The sequence below is a fragment of the Canis lupus genome, chromosome 30 (genome assembly GCF_011100685.1).
Source record: "Canis lupus familiaris isolate Mischka breed German Shepherd chromosome 30, alternate assembly UU_Cfam_GSD_1.0, whole genome shotgun sequence".
Classification (NCBI taxonomy): domain Eukaryota; kingdom Metazoa; phylum Chordata; class Mammalia; order Carnivora; family Canidae; genus Canis; species Canis lupus.
The window spans coordinates 12,226,099-12,251,955 of NC_049251.1; the positions used below are offsets into that span (position 1 = coordinate 12,226,099).

At 47.2% G+C, this 25,857-nt stretch overlaps 2 protein-coding genes across 7 annotated transcripts in view; both read left to right on the forward strand.

The window, feature by feature from the left end:
* BLOC1S6 (biogenesis of lysosomal organelles complex 1 subunit 6) overlaps positions 1-25,857 on the forward strand; it is a 117,188-nt gene that overhangs the window by 81,026 nt on the left and 10,305 nt on the right. For 2 of the 6 annotated variants that reach the window (XR_005381591.1, XR_005381592.1), the window contains 2 exons: positions 6,762-6,812; positions 9,564-9,799. Coding sequence is in view for 2 of the 6 variants with exons in the window: in XM_038580315.1 (XP_038436243.1) it covers positions 6,762-6,812; positions 8,404-8,432 (80 nt within the window). In the remaining 4 variants the exon portion in view is untranslated. The other 4 variants (XR_005381593.1, XM_038580315.1, XR_005381594.1 and 1 more) reach the window with 4 other exon arrangements.
* Positions 14,673-25,857, forward strand: part of SQOR (sulfide quinone oxidoreductase) — a 48,407-nt gene continuing 37,222 nt past the window's right edge. Inside the window, exon 1 of the mRNA XM_038580308.1 lies at positions 14,673-14,792. The gene's annotated coding sequence lies outside the window, so the exon portion shown is untranslated. The remainder of the gene's footprint in view (positions 14,793-25,857) is intronic.

A 25,857-nucleotide genomic window follows, 5' to 3' on the forward strand; every position in this document is an offset into this window, starting at 1 on the left:
TTGTTTTAGGGCTCTGGACTTGCTTGATCCTTGTGTACCTCAGTTTCCTAAACTATAAGGTTGAGATAAATGTTTCTGGCTTTATAAATTTAAGGTTTTATGATATCCATATAAAAACAAAATAGAGCTCAGGAAATGTTGGATGTTATACTATCTTGAAGTCACAAATTCACACAAGGCTGGTGCTGCTTATTTTGCCCCCTTTTACATGTAGATTTTGGCTCACTGGGTTTCCACTGCTTAGCACCCTGCATCTTATAATATCTGCCTGTTGAGACACCTGTTCATTCTTTGCAGCTCAAATGTCATTTATGGTTTTCCATCCCACTCCCTAAAGAATTTCTTTTTTCTTGTTTTCTATAGTTCTTAATAATACATTTGCCTTGGCATTTACAGCATTAGTTATGTCTTCACATGTCTCTCAAGATCAAGGATACTTCGTGGTCTTCTTTTTATTCCATGGTGCAATAGGGCCTGGTTTATAGTTGGTGTTTTAGTCAGGGTTCTCCAGAGAAACAGAACCAGTAGGGTATGTGTATATGTGTGTGTGTGCGCGTCTGTGGTCTGTGTTGAAAGAGAGAGAGGAGAAAGATTTCAGATTATTTTAAGGAATTGGCTCACTTGATTGTGGGGGCTGGTAATTCCAAAATCTGTAGGGCAGGCTGGCAGGCCAGAGACTCACGGAAGAGCTGATGTTGCAGCTTGAGTTCAAAGGCAATCTAGAGGGAATTACCTTTTCCTCAGGGGACCTTATTGTTTTTCTCTCGAGACCTTCAGCTGATTAAGGTCACTCATATTGTGGAGAGTACTTTTAAAGTCTAAAAAAATACCTTCACATCAACATCTTGACTTTTTTTTTTTTAAGATTTTATTTATTCATGAGAGATGCAGAGAGAGAGAGACAGAGACATAGGCAGAGGGAGAAGCAAGACTCCTCGTAGGGAGCCCAATGCGAGACTCCATCCCTGAACCCAGGATCACACCCTGAACTGAAGGCAGATGCTCAACCACTGAGCCACCTAGGTGTCCCCTTGACTGACATTTGACCAAATATCTAGATGCTATGGGTCCAGCCAAGTTGCCACAGAAAATTAACGTCAGTGAAGAGCTTGAATTGAATCTAGTATGAGAGAGATATACAGTTATTAAAAATAGCTATAATAAAAAACTGGATCACATAAATGTCAAATAAGGAATATTACAATGGAAGGAAAATATTCTGCGATTGAAATATGCCTCAGGAGCCTATAATCCTTGGATAACCAAAGTCCCGCTTTCATTAACTCAATTAGACTAAAAACATGATAGCCAGATCTTGGGAATCAAGTGAGCTCAGAGATAAGAATGTACTGTTTAGATATGTACTTTCTCTGTCAACTACGGGCTGTTTCAGTCTCTTAAAAATAGCTTCAAGGAAGGAGGTGGGCAGTTTTAGAGCAGGTTCAACAGATGAACATATTCTTAGATTTATATCCTGATAAAGCACAGATGGGATAATGCTGCCATCTTGTGGTACTCTTTCCTCTCCTAGCTCCACAAATTCTAGTGTTCTCAGTTTGATGTGTTTTCAACTATAGTTTTAAGTAAGCCATGATTTTCTCTATGGTCTGTTTAAACAGTGAGGTGTTTGAAAATAATCTGTGTGAAATATCTGATGAAGTTTACAACTACACTTTTCTAACTTTTTGAGTCTTTGAGTTTTTAAAAAGATTTTTAAAAAGTTACTATTTTAAGTGCAGTCCATCCCCCTGACATGGGGCTTAAATTCATGACCCCAAGATCAAGAGTCATGTGCTGTACCAACTGAGCCAGCCAGGGACCCTGAGTTTTTTAGTTTGATGTTGGGCTTGAGGGCTTTTTTTTTTTTTTTTTCCCCTTCATTTCCAATCATGTAATCTATCATCCACCACACTCAGCATCCTGTTCTAAGAAAAACATTTCAGGCCAGAGATCTTGCTGTGGGAAAGTTCTGTGTTTTTACTCCCCTGAACCTCCACATTGGGCCTTAGCTGATAGAATCTGGGGTAGGTACCGAACGGCAGCCAACCTTTAGGCCAGTTGGTGAAAAATTAGCCTGGCAGGAAAAAGCCTGCCTAAATGGGAACTACAGATTCTCATTGGTTTAGTTGATTACCCTCTTAGGAATATGTATTAAAACACTCACTCAGAGAGAATCAGCCCTTTAGCAATTGAAGGAAAAATAAGAAGACCCAGAAGAAGACAGAATACCTGAGTGTTAAGTGAGGAGTTAAGTGAACTTTCACTTTTAAAAGGGCACAAAGTCGGGACGCCTGGGTGGCTCAGCGATTGGGTGCTTGCCTTCAGCTTAGGTCGTGATCCTGGGATCTGGGATCGAGTCCCGCATCGGGCTCTTTGCATGGAGCCTGCTACTCTCTCTGCCTGTATCTCTGCCTCTCTCTCTCTCAGTCTGTGTCTCATGAATAAATAAATAAATCTTTAAAAAAAAAGTGGGGGGACAAAGTCATCAGGACCCTCAAAATGCTGTGGGAACCTGAGCAATTTTTCTTGTAGAAGACTCTTCTCTTAGATTCCTGTGGGATTTGATTGCTGAACTAGGTTTACTGTTTTCCACAGGTATTTTACAGTACCTCTCTCCCAACTCCTTCCTACCTTTCCCGTTTATGAAGTGACCTTAACAACTCTCTATTTATTGCAACTAGAAGCACCTAAATTGTCATCATCTTTCAGGTTCCTCCAGCATGTTGTGCTTTTCAAAGTGTTTTAATAATGCATTGCCTAATTTAATAATAAGGATGCTACTTAGGAGTATATGTATCTCCGTGCCTGCTCACCCAGGAATTCAAGGAAGAGGGCGGTAATCGGCACCTAGGTGCAGTCCTGCTGTCAGCCACACATCTGTTCTCATTGCTTATTGTTTTTTTTTCCTATTGTTTCATTCAGTTTCTTAGAGTATTCTCATCTCTGGCTGGATTTTTTTTTAAGATTTACTTATTTTTAAAGATTTTATTTATTTGAGAGAGCATAAGCAGGATTTGGGGAGTGGGGAGGAGGGGGAGAGGCAGAGGGAGAAGCAGACTTCCTGCTGAGCAGAGAGGCTGATGTGGGGCTTGATCCCAGGACCCGTGACATCATGACCTGAGCCAAAGGCATCGCTTACCTGACTGAACCACCTAGGTGCTCCAAGTTTTATTTATTGATTTGAGAGAGAGAGAGAGAGAGAGTGAGCATGTGTGAGTGTGAGTAGGGGGAGAAGCAGAGGAAGAGAGAGACAATGTCCAGCAAACTCCATGCTGAGTGCAGAGCTCGATTTGAGGCTCAATCCCAGAACCCCAGGATCATGACCTGAGCCCAAGCAGATGCCTGACTGAGCTGTTCAGGCACTCTGCTCCTTTAACTCTTTTGATAAAACTATGGTAGTGATAGGGAGTTACATGGATATACATTTCATCTACTAATTCTCTTAATCCATTCTGATAATATTGGAGGAATAGAAGTGGTGGAGGCCTGAGATGCCTGGGTGGCTCAGCGGTTGAGCGTCTGCCTTTGGTTCAGAGCGTGATCTCGGTTCCAGGATCGAGTCCCACATCGGGCTCCCTGCGAAGAGCGAAGAGCCTGCTTCTCCCTCTGTCTATGTCTCTGCCTCTCTCTGTGTCTCTCATGAATAAATAAATAAAATCTTAAAAAAAAAAGAAGTGGAGGAGGCCTGAGTTTCTGCATTAGGAGAGACGTGGATGGAATGGCTGCACAGTACTCTTGATTTTCCTACAAGACTGTTTTAATTCTAGACCGACTGTGAATCTCCACACCTCTTTGATAGAAACGAGCAACAGAGAAACTGAAAGTGGGTGAGATGTGGCTCAGGAGCCTTGCCTTGAGATGCTAATGATGCTGGGGTTGACAGAAGCAAAGCCAAGCTGCTAGGAGAAATGAACAACTCCAGAGTGGCCAGGACATTCCCGTTACGGCTGTCCTGAGATATTTCACTACCACCACCACCACGACCACCACCACCATCTCAAGAAAGCTATCTTTGATTATGCCTGCTAAAGCCTGCCTTTCTGGATCTTCAGCCTACGAGTGGTAGGCTGAGTAGCTCCATCTCTTCTATACCTTAGTAGCTCTGGGGAAAGAGCACAGCTAGAGTTGGAAGCCAGGTTTTCTCACTGGAGGGCCCTACGGGATTCAGTTTCCTTTGGGGGTAAGCATGCAGACCTGAGATGAACCCTAACACTTACTTTCGCAGCATTAATTAACATAAGGCACCTTGTATTCTGTGGCTGTTAAGGAGCATTGGCTTCGGGACTGTTGTTTTCACTTAATGGCACGTCTCTGTTCAGTGCAGTGGCAGCATCCAGGCAAATGAATTCACCTCCGATGAAATGTTCCTGGCTGTTGACTGCCTTACAGTTTGGGCCTCAGACAAATCCTGAGGTCCACAAATTTACCCTCTCAGAATTGGGGAGCAGAGAAGAGATTGATTCTGAATGGGGCACATGCCTCTTTCCCATCTGGGTTGAAAGTCCAGTGGTAAGGAGAGGACATGAGGCCCACAGGAGTCAACTTCCCTTTCTGCAGTCCCTCCTGGAGTCCTCTTATTCTACTGACCCATCCTTCTTTCCCCAAGAGAGGTAACGAATGGAGCACCAGTTTGTGCCACCTTACAAGTCAGACCTGATGTTGAGGATGCAGACTGGCATATAAAGCAGGCTGTGTCACATCCACCCTAGTCTTTTCTCTGTGTTCCCATCATGGCGATGAAACTGTGCCTCACACACCTCTATCTATGGGGACCGTAACTGACTTAGAGTCCCAGTTGCCGTGCCCTGAGGCCTATCTGCATTTGCACTGAAGCAGGCTTCCTACAGACTGCTCCTAGCTAGTGGTCTGCTCCTAGGAGAGATGGACCTTCCCCTGATGGTCAGATTTGGCTAAAGGACTCCCCATTGGCATCACTGAAGCTCTGCTTAACAGTTTAGGATGCTTCTCTACCGTACTTTCTTTTCTTCATCCTGGCAGGCAGTATAAGAAGGAATAAAGAAGTCACCCAAAGTGGGAAGTCACCCAAAGTGGGCATGCTGGAAGGGCTATATTGTGTAAGGCCAAAACACCCACCAGAGAATTTGTCCCATGAGAGAGCACAGGACACACCACCAAGTCATCAGAATGTACTGGTGAAAGGGGCACCAGCATCACTAAGAAGTTTGCAGGCCAGGACCGGTGGAAGTTCTGAGAAGCACATGTTAGCATACGTGAAGATTGATAAGAGGCCAGGAGTGGCCCTTAACTGTCGAAAGCCCCAAGGCCAGAATTACCCTACCCACCAAAAGGGAAGGCTAATGGAGCATGGTGTTAGTTTTGCCTTTGGGGGCAAAATAGGCAGATAGTCCTACAAGGGTGCTGCTTAGCATTTATAACAGGAGTCAGCAAACTTTTTTGGTAAAGGGCTGGGTAGCAAACATTTTAGGTTTCGTAGGTCACATCAGTTGTACAAAAGGAACAATAGACGATATATAAACGAATGTAGCTGTATTTCTTTCTTCCTTTTTTAAAATTTTATTTATTTATTTGACAGAGAGCACAAGTAGGGGGAACAGCAAGCAGAGGGAGAAGCAGATCCCCCTCAGAGCAGGGAGCCTGGTGTGGGGCTCAGTTCGAGGACCCTGAGATGATGACCTGAGCCGAACGTAGATACTTAACCAACTGAGCCACCCAGTGACCCAAGTGTAGCTGTATTTCAATAAAACTTCCTTTACAAAAACAGGTGGTTGGTTTGATTTGGTCTATGGATCGTTGTTTATTGATCCCTTATCTATTAAAAAAAAAAAAAAAAGGAATTGGAAAAGCAAGAAGCTGAGGGCAAGTCATGATCTCTTACTCAGTTCCCAGACTTGAGTCAGTTTTGAGATCTGGAACCCATTGACTAAAGAGGTAGCTGGAGGACGGACCCTATAACACTCTGGCATGTACAGACCATGACAATTCCCCCAGTCCTTCCTCAGAGGAACCAATGGTCATTTACTTCGGTAACTGTATGCTAGGATTGTTGCACAAAAGGTTCTGAGTTGACACTGATACACAGAGACCCAAAGGAGCATCATGGCCCTCCAGTTGGAGTAGAAGCCTATAAGGACCAGGTAAAAACAAACTGCATAAAGTCCAGTTTACAGTAGGTCTACTAGAGCCAACAGCCCCATCCAGTGGCCTTACAGTGCCTTCCCACCACTGACACATCTAACACCAGGGGGCACAGCCAGAAGGGCTGACTGCACTGGCTGAAACTTTGGTGACACTCCTGTTTCAGCTGTACTCGAGGCTGGCAGCATTCTGTGTTACGTAATATATGGGCCAGAGAAGTATCCCTGGGGTAGAATGTGTTGCCTCTAGAATCACCAGTTCTGTAACACAAGGCACTGTACTCCCTTCTTTGTGACAGGACGGTACAATGCATCAGTTTGTCTTTTATTTTGGAAGGGGATATCCCAGAATATTCCTGACCACGGAACTCTAAAAATGTCACTGAAATCGCCTATTCCTTGCTCTTCATAGAGTTTTCTCTGTGAAAGTGCATACATCTTATTGAAGCCTATAGCATTCTAGCTCCTCTTGCTCATTTTGTCCAGTCAGCTGGAGGTCATCAGTGAAATGGATCTGTGTAATATTGTCTTAGATATCTAAGAGGCCCAGATTTCTCAGACTGTATTATGACAGGAGGTGGGAGAGTTAACATAACCCCTGAAGGAAACTGTAAACTGAATATTGTCTGTTTTCCTTGCCCACAGAGCCTCAGCTAACATTTCTCTTTGGAGGCTTAAGGAGTATCTTATCCACAGGTATGGAATCCCATTTAGCAGAGTATCCAACCAGGGGATCTACTTCAAGTAGAGGAAGTATGGGGGTGGTCATAACCGTGAGATCCTCTGGTTGTGTCATGTACTGCACCACCTAGAGGTAACTGGTCTTACAGATGGCTGGAATGGCCTTCTAAAGACAAACTGAAGCTCCAGCTCTGAGAAAGCACTCTGAAAGGGTGGAGGGCTGTCCTGAGGGACCAATAAACATGGTATGTTTATTAAATCAGAGACCTCTATATGGTGCCGTGTTCTCGGTCAGTAAGAAGGATACAAGGGTCTGAAAACCAAGGAGTGGAAGCAGGAATGGCTTAACTTATCATCATCCTTTTTTTTTTTTTTTTTTTTTAAGATTTTATTTATTTATTCATGAGAGATACAGAGAGAGGGAGAAGTAGGCGCCATGCAGGGAGCCCGATGCGGGACTCCATCCCAGGACTCCAGAATCATGCCCTGGGCTGAAGGCAGGCGCTGAACCGCTGAGCCACCCAGGAATCCCCCAGACTTACCATCATTCTTAATAGCCGCCAGGGAATGTGTGCTTCCTTTCCTTGCAACTCTGGGCTCTGCAAGGTTGAGGGGCCTGGGCCCCAAAGGGAATGCCTTTGCCAGAGGCACAATGAAGGTGCCGTGGAATAAGAAATTCTGGCTGCTGATAGGGCACTTTGGAGCTTTGTGTCAGGGACAAACAGGCAAGAGAGGAGTTGCCACAGTAGTAGAAGTAACTGAACCTGAACATCAAGAGGAGGAGGTCTACTTTTACACAGAGGATGCCAGGAGTATGTGTAGGACTCAGTTGATTCATGTGGGCACCTCTATGCTACTCCCTTGTCCCACTATAACTGTGACTAGAACACATGCAGCAACCCAGCCTGAGAAGAGAGGGTATGATTGTCAAGTGTTCAGACGCCCCAGGATAAAAGGTTTGGGTCACACCACCAGGTAAGTCCCAAGACCTAACAAGGTGATAGCAGAAGCTGAAAGGGGTTTAGAACAGATGTTGGAGAAGGGAGAAGGCGATTATGCACTGTGGCCTTGGGATCAACTATGATGATCCTGGGGGACTGTTAGTTCATCTAATACACTCCCTTTTCTCAGGTGCTCCTCATGAGGGAGGCCCACGGAGGAGCTGCTTTCTGCACCTTTGTGGAGAAGTAGATCTATGTGGCACAGGAGGTGGATTGTGGTGGCCAGGAGACCATGCCCTACAGCTCTCCAACTATAATGGCCTCAGCTACTTCACTCTGAATTCCACCACCACATTTTCGCTAAAGCATGCTTCCCATGGGCTGCTCCTAGCCGGTGACTGAGCTCAGCAGGGATAGTAAGGCAAGCCCAAGGCCTCTTGTTCAAATTTTATTAAGAATTTCAAGATGGCAGCAGCAGAGCGTTAAACCAGGTGTGGGCCCTGTGTGACTATAGGTTGCATTCTCATTAAGCCGACTCTGCCTGGGAGATACGGGTCTTCTCTAATAGCTGACTTTGGCCAGATAGCTTTGCTGAACCTTCTTTAGACTACACAGCTGTCTAGAAAGCTTCCATTCAACCTTTCTTCCCTCTCTTCTTCTTTTAGGGTCACTTGCATCGTACTCTGATGATTAACACAGCCTTCTCCAGTTTCCTTCTTATTTTCTCTTCTAAGTATTTCCCAATAAAATCCTTGCATGTTTAAGTCTGTATTGGTAACTGCTTCTCACAATGCCTATACTAACACAGCTCCTTCATCCTGCTATCCTATCACATATGTATGTAACAAACCCTGCAACATGACTTTGAGGGTTTTCTTTCCAACAATAAACCCAATTTAGGCTCCCCCTGTCTCCTGGGTCCCAGCTGGATGGTACTGCTTATCCACCAAATGACCTGATTTTAAATGGGCAACACAGGTTAAACAGAGGCTAAACCTTTTTATTCCATTTTCATCATGATTTCTTTCCTGTTTGACAAGACTGTTGGGCATGAGGTTGTAGTAGAGGTTAAAACTCCTGGGGGAGAAGGAGACACCAGATGGAAAAATGAGAAGTCAGTAACAGGAGAGAGAATGCACATGAGAAGGAAAAAGTAGAGCACACCTGAGAGAAAACAAGGAAGCCTAAAAGTGGCATTTCCTGGGGAAAGACCCTGGGCAGGGGCCCCTTTGGATCTTGGATGTTGGTGGCCCCAAGGCCAGTGCCACTGGCTGTTGGAAAAAGGCTGCTCGCTTTTACTCACTGCTCTCTTTAGGCACCCAGCAATTTTTTTCAGGCAATTGTGTCAATTGCCCAACTTTAATAGAATTACCACAAACCAGGAACAAGCTCTCTCCATTCTTCATGCTCCATCTGGAACCATGGGAGTCCCTAGGCCCACCAGGGAAATACTTGTTGCAGTTTCATAGTCCCCTAGAGCTCCCTTCTGGATGGACTTTTCCTGTGTTGTTCAAAACATGTAGAAAAGCGGTAAATGTATGAGAATTGCTACCTGCTTCAGAGGTCAGGAAGGCCTTAGATCACCATATTCTCCCCAAATTTTGAGTTTTTTTTAATTGAATTACTAGCCCTCCCGGTGCTTACCAAATGTGAATTAAGTTTACTGGCCTTTGAGGCAGACTGAGCCCCCCTCTGGAGCTTATACTCTTACCTAGAAACTATTCTCCTGAACCCAACACACTTGTTTTTTTTTTATTTATTTATTTATTTATTTATTTATTTATTTATTTATTTATTTATTTATTTATTTATTTATTTATGATAGTCACAGAGAGAGAGAGAGAGGCAGAGACACAGGCAGAGGGAGAAGCAGGCTCCATGCACCGGGAGCCCGACGTGGGATCTGATCCCGGGTCTCCAGGATCGCGCCCTGGGCCAAAGGCAGGCGCCAAACTGCTGCGCCACCCAGGGATCCCAACCCAACACACTTGTATTGGATAAAAGACAGAGTGCTAATCCCTGGGGACAAGAAGATGAAGACACAGTCCCTGTTTTCAATGGGTTTGTATTTTTCTTGGAGAGACACAATTTGTCATTGGAGGGAGTGGTAAGTAACTGTGATATAAAGTATCAGAAGAACAGAGACCAGGAATGATGGGACTCACTGCTGGCACTGGGGCAGGTTTGAGAAGAAAGGTATCTTTGGCAAGGAGCCATCAACTCCAGAGAAACTCTTTCCATTCACCAGCTCTTGCTCTTGAGGCAGAAGGAACACCCACAGCAGGTATCTGCCCTGGAGGATGGACTGGGACCATCCCTCCCATTTGTTTTGCTTCATCTCTTGGGATTATCACTCCCATTCTCAGGTTCAATTTTGGGTCTAAGGGGCATTTTGTGTGCAGTACATCTGCCTATGGAGCAAATAGTTGATCTCAAATCACCCCCATCTTTGAGAAACCGGGTTTAATATTCATGTACCACGCCAGTAGTCATACCATTCCATTTGTCTTCAGGCAGACATGTTGAACTTCTTTGTCTTTAGTACCTGATATAACACCTGCCTAAACACTGGATAACAAGGACAAGAACAGCTATAATCCTATAGTTACCTTAGTAATTACGATTTACTAAGTACTTATTCTATGCCAATTATGGTACCAGTCACTTTATATGTACTAACTCATTTAAATTTTCATAGAGATATGAGGTAGGCACTTTAAAAACTACCCATTTTACTGATACAATTAACTGAGGCATATTAATACCATTTTCTTTTGAGACCGATGGTTTACAAACCCAAAGTATATGGGTCCTCATAGTTCCATATACCCTGAAGTTTTCATGGCCCAAGAGACACAGTGTTTCTTTTTCTAATATATCCTTGAGATAGGAGGACAGATTTTATCTCTATTTTTTACATGGGGAAGTTTAGGTAAAAAAAGAAATGCCCCAAACTGAGTTTGAACTATGTTTCTGAGAAAGATTTGATTCCAGATCCAGTATTTTTCTGACATCCTAGCAGATTCCTGTGGCTGTAGAGTCTGAGCCGGCCTGAGCCACACCCTCACTCTACAGTATTCTAACAATGAAAAATTTGGCAGAACCTGTTCTTGCTCTAGGATTGAGGGTTTTCACTATCATACCACCTTGCTTATGTATGTAGAAGACAGTCTATACTAAGATCTTATATTTATGGAACCTACAGTAGACAGCTTTATTTTTGTTTCCCCCCTGCCCAGTACTCAACCCCTTTCCGCATTTGGGGGAAACACCATCATAAGAATACTGGTGGAAGTCAGTAGGACCCAGTGTGCTCTCTCTCTGCTTTGATATCTATGGAGCTGACCTTTGACATAGATTTGGTCAGTGGACACTCCCACTGAGGACTTGAATTCTCATTTCCTTTATATTTGTGTTTTTTGCAAAGGTAGTGAGAGCATTCTTGGTGCTGCCAGATGGCATTGTGCTTTCGTTTTTTGATTCTACAGAGCCATCTTAATTCCTGTCCACCTCTCCTGCCATCATTACTTCATCATTTTGGTGGTTCTGTGATACCCCTTTTCTATGCAAGGTATTTGGAGCTCTTTCCTGCTTTCAGTCAAGAATGTGAATTGAGTTAGAACCTTCTGTAGTTTGTGAAGTCCCTCCATATACCTTCATGCTTCGGGTCAGAAAAACAACTTCATCTTCTACGTAACAGATGAGGAAACTCTAGCTACCCTGGGGCCTGATAGCAATTTTAGTTATTATTAGATATGCAGGCTGGCTCCGAGGAAAATAGCACATTTGGGAGAGGTTTGGGCTGCCTTTTAAAAACTCTGCATAACACATAATCATTATGTCCTTTATGCTCACCCTGCTGTGATGCTGAGACTGCCTGGTGGTCTGGCCGGATGAGCACTGTGTTCTGCTCAGTCCCTGCAGTGTAGTTGGGGGAGGAACCCATCCCCAGCTCCCCTATAGGTCTCAACTGCAGCTCCTCAGGAGCTGACGTCACTTGGGCCCAGGACAGCTCTCTCAGCTTGGGTGGGTGTGCTGGGGCCAGGGACTGAGCCTTTTCTCTAGCTACCCATTCACCCAGGGAAGAAGGGGAAGGGACCAGGGTGGGGCTTGCTGGGGAGCCAAGCAGAGAGTACTATTTAAAGCTGCATGTTTGCCAACATATAGTATAACACCCAGTGCTCATCCCATCAAGTGCCCTCCTCAGTGGAAAAAAAAAAAAAAATTGAAAAAAGGAAAAGAAAAGAAAAAAGACTGGGAGACCATCCTGGATTATCACAAGGGCCTTTAAATGTGGAGTAAGGAGGCAGAAGTTCTAGACTCAGAACTGTATGATGTGTGAACATCTCAACCAGACATTACTGGGTTTGAAAACGAAAGGAGGCTATGAGCCAAGGAATACAGGCAGCCTTGAAAAGCTGGAAAAAGGAAATAAATTTTCCCCTAGAGGCTCCAGAAAATAATTCTAGTCCTGCCAACACATTGATTTTAGTATGAAACCCATGTCAGGTTTTTGACCTACAGAATTTTAGGATAATAAATTTGTATTTAAAAAAAATAAAAAATAAATCTGCGTGTTTGCAGGAAGAGCCTCTCTACGTGTCCTTCCCTTCCACCTTCCCTTTCTTGTCTTCCCCAGCGTCTCTTCCTCTGTTCCATTCCCTATTCCCGCCCATTCCTGTGCTGGTTCTTCCTGCTCAGGAGCCTGCACCATCTTCCCAGAGCCCTGCCAGTCTGCTTTTCCTTCTCTCAAATATTCTTGAATTGCGCTGTGTTCTTCTCAGTGCGAGTCCTTTCTCTTCCCACCCTTTAATGATGCTTTTCCTAGAGCCCCATCTCTGCAAGCACACTTTTACTACTTTGTAAGCTGCGCTTGGGTAGAAGCCAAGTCTGGTTTTGTCAACAGAATGTGACCAGGGAGCAGGCACAGGGCTCGCTTGACAGAAGCGGGCAGGGACTGAGGAGTGTCCATTCTATGAAAGAATGATTGCAGGAGTGAGTCAACTCTTAGCCTCCTTCCCGGCTGTCTGATGTTACCGTCCCTGCTCTTCTTGGAAGGAGAAGGAGGAGCCTTAGGTGAGGCATGATGCCTCCAGCTTTGTTCTCTTTTCTCTAGATTGCTTTGGATATTCTGGATCTTGTGGTTCCATACTAGTTTTAGGATTGTTTTATTTCCGTGAAAAAAAAAAGTCATTGAAATTTTTATAGAGATTGCATTGAACTTACACATTGCTTTGGGTGGTATGGGCTTAACAACATTAGTTATTTCAACCCGTGGGCATGGATCTTCCCACTTGTGTCTTCTTCAGTTTCTTTCATCAGTGACTTATAGTTTTCAGTGTCTTAAACGGCTTAAAATTGTAGTAAGACTTTTGGAACACCGCGTATTTATTGTGAAAAGGTGCTGCGGGATCCGTGTTGGTGGAGAACCGCTCATCCACACTTTGCAAGCCCTTCGGAAGAGCAGCCAACTGAAAAAATGCCCAGTAATGACAGTAGGATGGGAGACGGGGTGGAGGCCAGGGGCTGAAGCCAGCGGGCCGCGGCCTGCTCCCGAGGGTAAGACAGCGGCTCCTGCGTCGTCGGGGCTCCCCTGGGACGCGCTGGGAACCGGGAGGGAGCACGCCCGGGAGGACCCGCCCCAAACGGCCCGGCCTCCACCTTGACCCTCCCAGTTCCGCGGTGCGGGCGGCGCCGGTCGGGACCAGGGTGCGGAAGGGGCGGCGGCGGCGACAGGTGGCCTCCCGGCCTCTGCACCCCCGGCCCCGCCCCCGGCTCTGCCCCCGCGGCCCCGCCTCTGCACCCCCGGCCCCGGCTCTGCACCCCCGGCCCCGGCTCTGCCCCCGTCTCTGCCCCGCGGCCCCGGCTCTGCCCCCCCGACCCCGGCCCCGCCCCCCCGGCCCCAGCTCTGCCCCCGCCTCTGCCCCCCCGGCCCCGGGTCTGCCCCCGCCTCTGCTCCCCCGGCCCCGCCTCTGCACCCCCGGCTCCGGCTCTGCACCCCCGGCCTCGGCTCTGCACCCCCGGCCCCGGCTCTGCCCCCGCCTCTGCCCCCGCGGCCCCGGCTCTGCCTCCGGCTCTGCCCCCGGCTCTGCCCCCGCGGCCCCGGCTCTGCCTCCGGCTCTGCCCCCGCCTCTGCCCCGCGGCCCCGGCTCTGCCCCCCCCCCCCCCCGGCCCCGGCTCTGTCCCCCCGACCCCGGCTCTGCCCCCGCGGCCCCGACCCCGGCTCTGCCCCGGCTCTGCCCCCGGCTCTGCCCCCCGGCCCCGGCTCTGCCCCTGCCTCTGCCCCGCGGCCCCGGCTCTGCCCCACCGGCCCCGGCTCTGCCCCGCGGCCCCGGCTCTGCCCCCGGCTCTGCCCCCGCCTCTGCCCCGGCTCTGCCCCGCGGCCCCGGCTCTGCCCCCGCCTCTGCCCCCGCCTCTGCCCCGGCTCTGCCCCCGCGGCCCCGGCTCTGCCCCCGGCTCTGCCCCCCGGCCCCGGCTCTGCCCCCGCCTCTGCCCCGCGGCCCCGGCTCTCGGCTCTGCCCCGGCTCTGCCCCCGCCTCTGCCCCCGCCTCTGCCCCGGCTCTGCCCCCGCGGCCCCGGCTCTGCCCCCGGCTCTGCCCCCCGGCCCCGGCTCTGCCCCTGCCTCTGCCCCGCGGCCCCGGCTCTGCCCCACCGGCCCCGGCTCTGCCCCGCGGCCCCGGCTCTGCCCCGGCTCTGCCCCCGGCTCTGCCCCCGCGGCCCCGGCTCTGCCCCCAGCTCTGCCCCCGCCTCTGCCCCCCCGGCCCCGGCTCTCCCCGGTGCGCGCTCGGAGCCCGGGGCAGCCCGCAGGCGGCGCCGGTGTCGGGCTCGGGCTCGGGCTCGGGCTCGGGCTCGGGCGCCCGCCGGGCGGGGCCGCGGCAGGACCTCTCCCGACCTTTCTCGGGAGGAGCCCGCGGTCCCCGCCTCTAGCGTCCGCCCGGGGGCCGGGCAGGCGGGCGGGCGGGGCCCGGGCCGAGGCCGGGAGCCCGGAGCCGGGGCCGGGAGCGGCAGCCTTTGCTGCGCCGACTCTGTGGCCGGAAGCTCCGCTCGCCCCTGGGTAAGAGGCCCCCGGCGGCCGACGTCGGGCCCGCGGCCAGGGGAGGGGGCCGGGCGGGGGCCGAGCGGCCGGAGGCGACCTGTGCCCGACGTGCCCGCGCAGGTGGGACGGGGCGCGGCCCTGGCGCTTCACGCCCGCCTCGCTCCTCCGCCGCGGCGACACCCGCAGCCCTGCCGCGCGCGCCTGGAACTCGGGTCGGGGACTTCCTTCCCGGGGCGTCGGGTTTCGCGGGCGCGGAGGGGCCGAGCTCCGGGGGCAAGTTGACCAGCCAAGTACCCGCGGCCTCGGTGCGTGGGGATTTGGGGCGCCTTCCACTTGCAGAGCAAGCCCCTCCGAGCAGCCCCGCTGCGCCCCGGGCCCCGCCCGAGGATCCGCTGCGCGGGGGCGGACAGGGGGGCGCTTAGGGCGCGCGCTCGGCCGGGATTGGTGCGAACGACGGAGAATTCTCTGGTGGGGCCGGGGCTCCTGACATTGCTCTTCGTCTCTCCCTCTCTCTCTCCTTTTTTATGAAAATCCCCACCCAGCTTCTAGCTTCTTGCTCAGAGACAGTGAGAAGAGCCTCCGCGTTCGCCTGGGCTTCTCATGGCTCTAATACACGGTTCTGGCCCATGTTTGCAGCACGCACCCCTTCGGCAGGCTGGTCGGGGGAGACTAAGGAAGCCTTCTCAGAACAGTACTTTGATTTTTTAAATTTTTGTTTATTTATGATAGTCCCACAGAGAGAGAGAGAGAGAGAGAGAGAGAGAGAGAGAGAGAGGCAGAGACACAGGCAGAGGGAGAAGCAGGCTCCATGCACCGGGAGCCGGACGTGGGATTCGATCCCGGGTCTCCAGGATCACGCCCTGGGCCAAAGGCAGGCGCTAAACCGCTGAGCCACCCAGGGATCCCGAGAACAGTACTTTTAAAGCATAAAATAAAAGGCGGAGTATTATAAAGGAGGCTATTTCTAAAGCAGTTATCAAAATATATTTTTTTACTTATTCATGACAGACACACACACACACACACACACACACACACACACACACACACAGAGACAGAGAGAGAGAGAGGGGCAGAGACACAGGCAGAGGGAGAAGCAGGCTCCATGCACCGGGAGCCCGACGTGGGATTCGATCCCGGGTCTCCAGGATCACGCCCTGGGCCAAAGGCAGGCGCTAAACCGCTGAGCCACCCAGGGATCCCGAGAACAGTACTTTTAAAGCATAAAATAAAAGGCGGAGTATTATAAAGGAGGCTATTTCTAAAGCAGTTATCAAAATATATTTTTTTACTTATTCATGACAGACACACACACACACACACACACACACACACACACACACAGAGACAGAGAGAGAGAGAGGGGCAGAGACACAGGCAGAGGGAGAAGCAGGCTCCATGCAGGGAGCCCAATGTGGGACTCGATCCCGGGACTCCAGGATCACGCCCTGGGCTGAAGGCGGCTCTAAACCTCTGAGCCACCGGGGCTGCCTCAGTTATAAAAACATTAAAAGAATTTATAATGTAGTAATGTAAGTGCTTTAAAGAAAACCTAACACATTGAAGGTCTAGCAGCAGATCTAATAGCTACTATGATTTTGAAGTAGTAATGAGCATAAACAATATTTCAAGATATAGTCAACACCTGTGATATAAAACACCTGTGTATTTATTTATTTATTTATTTATTTGAGAGAGAGAACATGAGAGAAAGAGCACAAACGCTCACAAGTAGGATGGAGGGGCAGAGGGAGAAGCAGACTCCCGCTGAGCAAGGAGCCCAATTCCAGGGCTTGTTGCCCAGGGGATCATGACCTGAGCCAAAGGTAGGTACTTAACCCACTTAGTCACCCAGACACCCCAACACATGTAATTTCTATTGGTGACAATCATAGGTATTGCTAATACAGCGGTGGTTTTTGCCTACGTGTAAATTGAAGAAAATGTTAAATTTCAGTTAGAGGTTAGTGAAAAAATAAAGATTCCTGCATAGTAGAAAGGGCACTCCCAGAGGTCTGGTGACATGGCTGTGGTCTTGACACTTCCATTGACTAGCAGCATGACCTTGGCTTTTGAACTTCTCAGTGCCTTAGCTTTTTCATTGCATGGTGGAGATGATTGTGTCTTCCCATCTATTTGAGTACCGAGCATCACACCCAGCACAGAGATGTGAAATAAATACCGTTTATTATCTGTCTCCCTCACTGGACTACAAGCTTATGGCCAACACCATTGGGATCCCCAGTCCTAGTATATGGAAGGTACTCAATAATGAATGAATTGCGGGTTCAACCCGTATTGAATGAATAAGCCGGTTGGAGAGGGTTGCTTTTGATTACATCTAAAAAAAAAACAAAACCCAAAATTCATTAAGGAGACAGCTGGTGGTTTGAGATATGACTATTTAAATTTTGGGCTGCTTTTTTTTTTTTTTTCTTTTTTTTTTTTTACTGACTGAACATATAAACACATCTGGCCCTGGTGCGCTGGAGATGTCAGTCAGGGCTGATAGGTTGCGTGACTGGGTCTGTGCAGCTGGTGTTCTGCCAGAGAAAATGAAACTGAATGTTGATAGGAAACCAGGATTCCTCTACAGACCAGTTTCTTTTCCATCTTGCCTATGTCTAGGCTTGTTAATCCGATATGTGGTAACACAGGAAATGTCTAATAGGAAATGGAGACAGACCCATAATGATACATTTCTGGGCATAGATGCATATTTTTTCCCCTCACCTTTCCTTGCCCCAACCACCCACTACATAAGTCCTCTGTGACCCTGAAGACTTGGTAAATAGCAGCAGTGGGAAGAAGTTGCTAGAAGCCGCCCAGACTAGGCTTGAAGCCAACTAGTTGCGCCTTTCTTTCTTTTCTTTCTTTTTTTTTTTTTGGTTTAAGATTTCATTTATTTACTTAAGAGAGAGTGTAAGTGTGCATGAACAGGGGAGGGGCAGAGGGAGAGGGACAAGCAGATTTCCTACTCAGTGGGGAGCCCGAGGTGGGGGGGGTCTCCATTCCAGGACCCCAAGATCATGACCTGAACCAAAGTCAGATGCTTAATGGGCTGAGCCACCCACACGACCCCTAACCAGTTGCTTCTTAATTCCCAGCCTTAAAAATCTATATAGTTTAACAAATGTGGATGGTAACAGGAAGAAGAAAAGTAGGTCCAGCTAGACATCCCTGAGGTTTACTTTGTAAGAGTGCTAACGTGTGGGCAGTAAGACAGGAAGAGAACTTTGAAAGAAATATGAAATTTAGAACACACTGAGGCTAATTATGTTTCTAACTTTGGGAAAGGCAAATACTGGTGTTATGGACAGACTCGTGTCCCCTCAAAATTCGTATGTTGAAGCCCTAACCCCCCGTGCCTTGGAATGTGACTGTATTTGGAGATAGGGCCCTTAAAAAGGTAATTAAGATTAAATGAGATCATAGGGTGGGGTCTAATCCAATATGACTGATGTTCTTAGAGGGGGAAGAGACACCAGGGGCAAGCCTGGTTATTCTTTTACATTCTGTGCAATAATTCACAGCTCTGATGAATCTAACTAGTAGAGTAAGTATTCCCATTTGAGTACCTGCTTATGAACATCTATTTCCCTTTCCCCCTCATTTAGAAGCTCACAGTGTTTTAGAAAAGAAGGGACCTTCGACAACTCCCAGTCCAATCCTTTATCCATGGCTGGAGAAAGCATGGCACAGAATGGTTAAGGACGAGCCCTGCATGGCACTGCCTGGAATGTAGACCCAGTGTCCTGACTCCTGACGCACCCCTCAGACAAAGCTTCACCAAGATGGGGAACTGTGTCATTTGGTTAGGCATAGGACAGACCCAGGCTTAGGGAACCTGGTACACCTGTTACCTAGCCTACCCCTTATTCTGTTCTAACAATTAAAGGATTGAGTTTGGCATCTCTTCAATCATGTTCAAACAACAGATGTATAACTTGTAATTAAAGAGTCTTTTCTCATTGTGTTAAGATCTCACACACTGGTTTCCAGGGAATGATATGCTTGATTAATTGGCCAGTCCTTGTTTATAATGAAATTCCCCCCTCTAACCCCAGCACTCCTGAGCCTGATGAGTAATTTTATTGTGATCATTTAACAGATTCAGCCTAAGCTGATCCCTTCTGTGTGACTGGGAACTCCAGTGTGTCCTGTTCTACAGTCAGGGGATGGGCACACATAAGCATATGCAGAGGAAGCCTGGAATATACTTGAGTAGAGGCCAACTGTGAACGATGAACTTGAAGGAGAGCCAAATTGTTATTATTCGTACACCAGAGCATGAGTGGCCATACTCCCATTGGCTAAAGCAAGCAGAAAAGCAAGACATTTCCTCCCTACCACGTAACTCAGTCAAAACCTCTAACTTTCAGCTGAGCTGAAATAATCCAATTGACTGACTTATTTCTTCCTTTTCCGGAGCCAGTGTGCGAGAATTTTCCTTTTGTAAATAGATTTTTTTTTTTTAATAGCAAATATATGGCTTGGTGAGATTGTCCCTCCCCCACTATCAGATTTTCTTGATTGTAAAATGAGTGTAGGCTAGGGAAACCTATAGGAAGTGTCTTGGCAGCAAAGGGGCCACTGTTCCATTCCATTGCCAGGTCCTCATTGGTAACTCTATCAGTAACTCTTCAAAGACATTTCTTATGCTTTGTTCCTAAAGAGTTAGGGAACTAAAGAAATCCAATGTGGCTCTATCCCCTGAATCATCAGAGAGCAGTACATGATATTTGTTTCCTGGATGATTTGCTCCAGGTCCACTATCAGAACACTTGCTGCACAGCTTAATATTTAAAATATTAAAATATTTAATTTATCTTTTTTTTAAATTCTTTTTTTAAAGGTTTATTTATTCATTTATGATAGAGAGAGAGGCAGAGACACAGGAGGAGTGAGAAGCAGGCTCTATGCTGGGAGCCCGACGCGGGACTCGATCCCAGGACCCCAGGATCGCACCCCGGGCCAAAGGCAGGCACTAAACCGCTGAGCCACCCAGGGATCCTCACTTTATCTATTTTTTAAAAGATGTTATTTATTTATTCACAAGAAACACACACAGAGAGGCAGAGACATAGAGGGAGAAGCAGGCTCCCTGTGAGGAGACTGATGTGGGACTCGATCCCAGGACCCCGGGATCACGACCTGAGCCGAAGTCAAATGCTCAACCACTGAGCCACCCAGGCACCCTAAAATATTTAATTTTATAACAGCTCTGTAGAGTTCCACCATGGCCCTGCAGGCCTAAATGAAAATTGCCCAATTTTGTTTATTTGCTAACAATATAGTAATCCAGTTCCTGAACACCCAAGTGGTGACAGCGCTGGCATTACTCAAGAGGAGGTGTGCCAAGAGGAAGGGCGCAGCCTGCATTATGTCTTTGCAGAACACCACCCATTGGACTTTTAGGGGGTGTGGTTTCCTTCTCTCCTGCCCTGCTTTGGACCTTGACTGTACTTTGAATAACTGAACACTGTTACTTACACCCTCTCTTCAGTATATACACCCGAGTAAGGTCATAGTTCACATTCTTTCATCTTTATCCCCTATAGCTAATTAGTCACAAAAAATCGTTCAGAATGTGTTTCGTATTTATGCCTTCATCTGTGTTCTCATTGTTTATTCCAAGCCCTCACTGGTGCCTGAGTTTCTGAAACAGCCACTTAGTGGGACCTTATATTCCTGGTCTCTCTTGGTAAAACAGACAGATCATTCTTTTTCATTGCAGTCCCCACAGCATCTAGCACCATGCTTGGCACTTAGCAAACACTTGGAAATGCTGATCTCAACTGAACTGCTCCAGCTCATCCTCTATACTTCCCCCAGGGGATCTTCTAAGGCATTGAGAACTTCCAAGGACTCTCCCTGCCAAGGACTCTCTCTGCCATTAGCAGGGACCATGAGTTCAAATGCACGCCAGGACGGGACAGGTGATACAAATAAGCAACATAGCCTGGGTGGGCCTGGGGTGAACTGGAACCCATGACTGCTCAGCTCCAGCTAAGGGCTGGCATGAGAGAATGTGGGCTTGGTGTTATGAGGCCAAGAACCTGGAATTTTTTTGAAAAGGTGTCTAAAATTTTTAATATCGGTGCTAATTAAAAATTTAAGAAAACACTGTGAGCCAAAACACAGCTCTGGTCTGCATTTGGCCAGCAGATTGCTGCTCTGTGACCTGTGATCCCTAGATGGGATTGCAGTTGTCTGGGGTTAGGCTCCCAGCCTAAGCTTCAGTTACATGTACTTCTCCAATTATATTTCTCTCTTCCCAGTGGACACCTGTATGCTGTGGGCTGCCCTCCTCCTTGTCCACAGTTACACGATGCTCATTCTAGGTGATTCTCTTTCCAAACTGCAAACCTAACACCCCAGAACTAACCCACCCAGGCCCTTACCTTGCCTGCCCTGTTACTCTGTTTTCTGTTTCATATACTTTCTCTCTCTTCTGCTACTTGGATGTCAGGTTTGACTTTTCTCCCAGGGTGCCTTTCGCACCTCTCATTCAATTATCCTCTTTCCTCTACTCCTTCTTATCTGAATCTTTATTTGCGTTTCTAGTGCCAGCTCCTATTCAGGCCCTTATCACTCACACCTAGACCACTGTGCTAATCTCCAAATTGACCTCCAGAACTGGTTTGGTTTCCCTTCAGTTTAAATTGCTCCCTGAGGGGATCCCTGGGTGGCTCAGCAGTTTAGCGCCTGTCTTTGGCCCAGGGCACGATCCTGGAGTCCTGGCATCGAGTCCCGCATCGGGCTCCCGGCATGGAGCCTGCTTCTCCCTCTGCCTGTGTCTCTGGCTCTCTCTCTCTCTCTCTCTCTCATAACTAACTAACTAACTAAATAAATAAATAACTCCCCGAGCAGCGGCTGGGGAGTTCCTCAGTTGAGCATCAGACTCTTAATTTTTTCTTGGGTCATGATCTTAAGGACACGGGATTGAGCCCAGCGTCAGGCTCTGTGCTCAGCATGGAGTCTGCTTGTCCTTCTCCCTCTGCTCTTCTCCCTGCTTGCACTCTCTTGAATGAATGAATGAATGAAATCTTAAAAAAAAAATTGCTCCTTGATACCAGATTCATTTTTCTTAAAACTATTCCCTCTGTTCTGTCACTTCTCAAAACTGATTTTCAGTAGAAAGTCTCAACTCCCTAGTGTGGCCCTTCAGAATTGGGCTATAATATTTCTTTCTTGTCTACTCTTCTATTCCTCTGAACAACAGCCAAATCTGGTTGACCTTCCATTGCCCAAACACATTCTGGGCCTTTCCATCTTATCAGCCAGGGTCTCTGGGAAACAGTCAACACATTGAAACATGTTATTAAGAAGGGTTTAATGCAATAACCATTTACAAAGGTGTGGGTAAGGTTAAGAGAAACTGACAGGAATGGTGAAGCAACTGTATTGATTCAAAGCCTGAAAAAGCAAATAGAGGGTGTGATTACCAGAACCCTGAGACTGTGTGGCTCAGGGTTAAGTGTTTGCCTTTGGCTCAGGCCATGATCTCAGGGTCCTGGGATCTGTGAGTGGTCACCCCACCCCCAGTTGGGCTCCTTGCTCAGCCTGGAGTCTCCTTCTTCCTCTACCTCTGTCTCTCTCAAAAAAAAAAAAAAAAAAAAAAAAAAAACCCTGAAGAAAACTGTAGCTGAGGGCCACCCCACAGGAGTTCAGGCTTTTGGTTGAGCAGGTGAGTTGATGCCAATCTCCGAGGTCTGCTCTCAGGCCTCAGAGCAGAGCAGAGCAGAGAAGGCTGGGGTGAGTTGCACAGGCAGGCACCATCTCTTTCATTTGTTTACTGGTGCTCTTCCCTCCTCTTGGTTCACCCATAGCATCTCCACTTGTCAAATGCTGCCAGTCTTTTACTTCCTGCTGAGATTCTGTTTCATGGAGCTTTCGTTGATTACTCTTTCTCTCTTCAAAACACCTAAGGTGTTTGACTTGTATTGATTACATTGCACTTTACTCTGTCACGAAAGGGTAAAGTTAGAAGTGTGCACACCATTCCTTTACTAACTTGAGAAGGGATATATCCTGGAACTTTGTGTTTTCCTCCACACTCTGTAAATTTTTTCAAAATGAATTAAGTCCCATAAATCTGTTCATCCTTTAATTCTTTTTTATTTTTAATATATTTTTAATATTTTATTTAAATTCAGTTTGCCAACATGTAGTATAATACTCAGTGTGCATCTCATTGTTAATTCATTTTTTTAAAGCAAATATTACTGGTGTGGTCTGAATGTTTGTGCTCCTTCCAAAATTCACGTGTTGCAATCCTACCCCCCATTGATGGGGTCTTTGGGAGGTGATTAAGTCACGAGCCTTCATGGATGGGATTATTGCCTTATAAAAGAGGATCTGGAAAGATTCAGAGCCAATTCTAATACATGAGGACACAGGAAAAAGGCCCTCACCTGACCATGTTGGTGCCTTGATCTTGGACTTTCCAGCCTCCAGAATTGTAAGAAATATATTTCTATTTAGAGGCTACTGTGTCTGTGGTATTTTATAGTAGGCCGGGCAGACTAAGGCAAGTACTGAGATCCTTCATGGTGGTAGGTGTTGTGCTTGGTGCTGAGACTAAAATGGTGAGCATGTCACATGCGGTCTTTGTACTGACAAAATTTACTTTCCAGTGGAATGGAGTACATGGTACTCCCTTGCACCCCCCCCCCATTATTATACCCTCCTGAAATACCCTGATCTCAGCCTTGGCCCAACATCCAGTCCAGGTCACAGCTGCTCTAACCCCTCTAGCTCAATTCGATTCTATAAGTTATGTTACCTTCCTTGCCCTTCTGGGAACTTTCTTCTGGTCACTCAGTTATTTGTTGGCATTTTGATGTAGCTCTTTTCCCAGAGAGATTGAAAACTCTTGGTGGTTGTGGACTCTGGTTCTATCTAGACTCTGATTGTGTCTCTCCACATGGGCTGTTCCTGTCATCCCCCAGGATAGTCAAGATAGTGGGTGGTAGTAGGCAAAAAACCTCTGTAGTCTACCAAGTGTGGAGCACCAAACTCTGGCCACCTCTGTAGGAACAGTTGCCAAAAAATGGGGTAACTTGATTTTTTAACCCTCTACGATCTCAGGATTAGTGGAAGGAGTATTAAGGTTGACTTTCAAAAATCTGGGTTTATATCCAAGCTCTTAGATTCAACTAGAATGTGACTTAACTTCTCTGAACCTCAGTTTCAGCATCTATAAATGGGAATAACAATACGTACCTCATGGGATTGTTGTGAAGATTGAGTAAGTGGTGCATCAGTTTCCTACTGCTGCTCTAACAGATTGCCATGGACTTGGTGGCTTAAACAATTCAATTGTTGTTCCTACAGTACTGTGGTTCAGAAGTATAGCATGGATCTCACTAGAAAATCAAAGTGTCAGCAGAGCTGCATTCTCTTTGGAAGCTCCAAGGGAAAATCTGTATTTTTTAAAAAGATTTTATTTATTTATTCATGAGAGACAGAGAGAGAGGTAGAGACATAGGCAGAGGGAGAAGCAGGCTCTCTGCAAAGAGCCTGATGTTGGACTCGATCCCGGGACCCAGGGATCATGACCTGAGCCAAAGGCAGATGCTCAACCACTGAGCCACCCAGGCATCCGAAGAGAATCTGTTTTGTTTTGTTTTCCTTTTTATTTTCCAGCTTCTAGATGCTGCCCACATCTTCGATACATGAACCGCTTCCTCTGTCTTCATAGCCAGCAGCTTTGTATCTCTCTGATCTTTCTTCCAGAGTCACACTGTCCCTCTGGCCACAGTTGGGAAAGGTTCTTCACTTTTGAGGATCCATACATGGGCTCACGTGCATAATGCAGTCACTTTCCCCATCTCAAGGTCCTTAACCTTATCACATCAGCAAAGTCCCCTTAGCTTGCAATGTAACATGTTCATAGATTCCTAGGAATAGGACATCTTTGGTAGGGGGGATGATTCTGCCTGCCACAGTTCATACTCTGGGTTCCAAAGATTCATGCTTATCCCATACACAAAATATAATCTCTCCAGGTTCCCCCAGTAGGTCCCCTATAAGAGTATTAACTAAGGTACAAATCTAATTTGAGTGTCATTAGCTCCAAAGTCTCAATTTCATCTTGGGAGTAATACAAATTATGTGTGACTGAGGCTGTAGGTATGATCCATCCTAGGACACAATTCTTGTTTATCTGTGGGCCTGTGAAACTCAAGAAACAAATTATCTGCTCCTAAAATACAATGGTAGCATAGGCATAGGATGAAAATTACATAGGTTCCGGTCAAAAATAGAGAATATAGAAGGAAAGAAAGGAGCCACTGGTCCCAAGAAATTTTAAAATCCAGTTGGACAAATGCCATTAGGTTTTAAGACCTGGGAATGATTCTCTATGGTTCCCAGCTGCCTGCCTTGGGCCATCCTTGCTTATCATGAAATGTAGCATGTGTTTGCCACTTGGTAGTCCTAGTTTATTTTTGTTGAACACTTCTTTTCTGAGTTTATCTCTTTTCTTTCACATTTTTCTAGAAGCATCAAGAAGAAATCTGGCTGCACCTTCAACACTTTGGTTGGAAAAAATCTTGCCTGAATGTTCAATTTCTACTTTTCTGCATAATTCTACTTTCCACATAACTGTAGGACACAATGACCTTAAGCCTTTTGGCCCTCTATGACAAGGATCCTTATTCTCCAGTGCTTAATAACACATTCCTCACTTAAACCCTCACCAGCAGAGCCTTGAATGTTTGTACATCTATTGTTTTGTCTGTCCATGATGATTTAGGTGTTCTCTAAGGTGATTTGTTTACCCCCACTGTGTTCCTCATTTCCTCCTGAGTCTTTCCCAACACAGTTATTGACAGTCATACTTTTACAGTGTGTTCAAGACAATCTAGACTTTTTCTGTCATGCTTTTCAACATTTTTTCAGCCTCCATCCATTGTCCAGCTGTGGCAAGGTCCGAAGTGGAGAGAAAATGGGGAGGAAATACCCCAACTACTCCTGTTGTCTTGCAGCTCTGGCTAACACTTACTACCCACTAAGCCAACCAGAAGGTGGAGGGAAAGGGAGTCCAGGTGATGTTGTTGGCAGCTCAGGGCCTGAA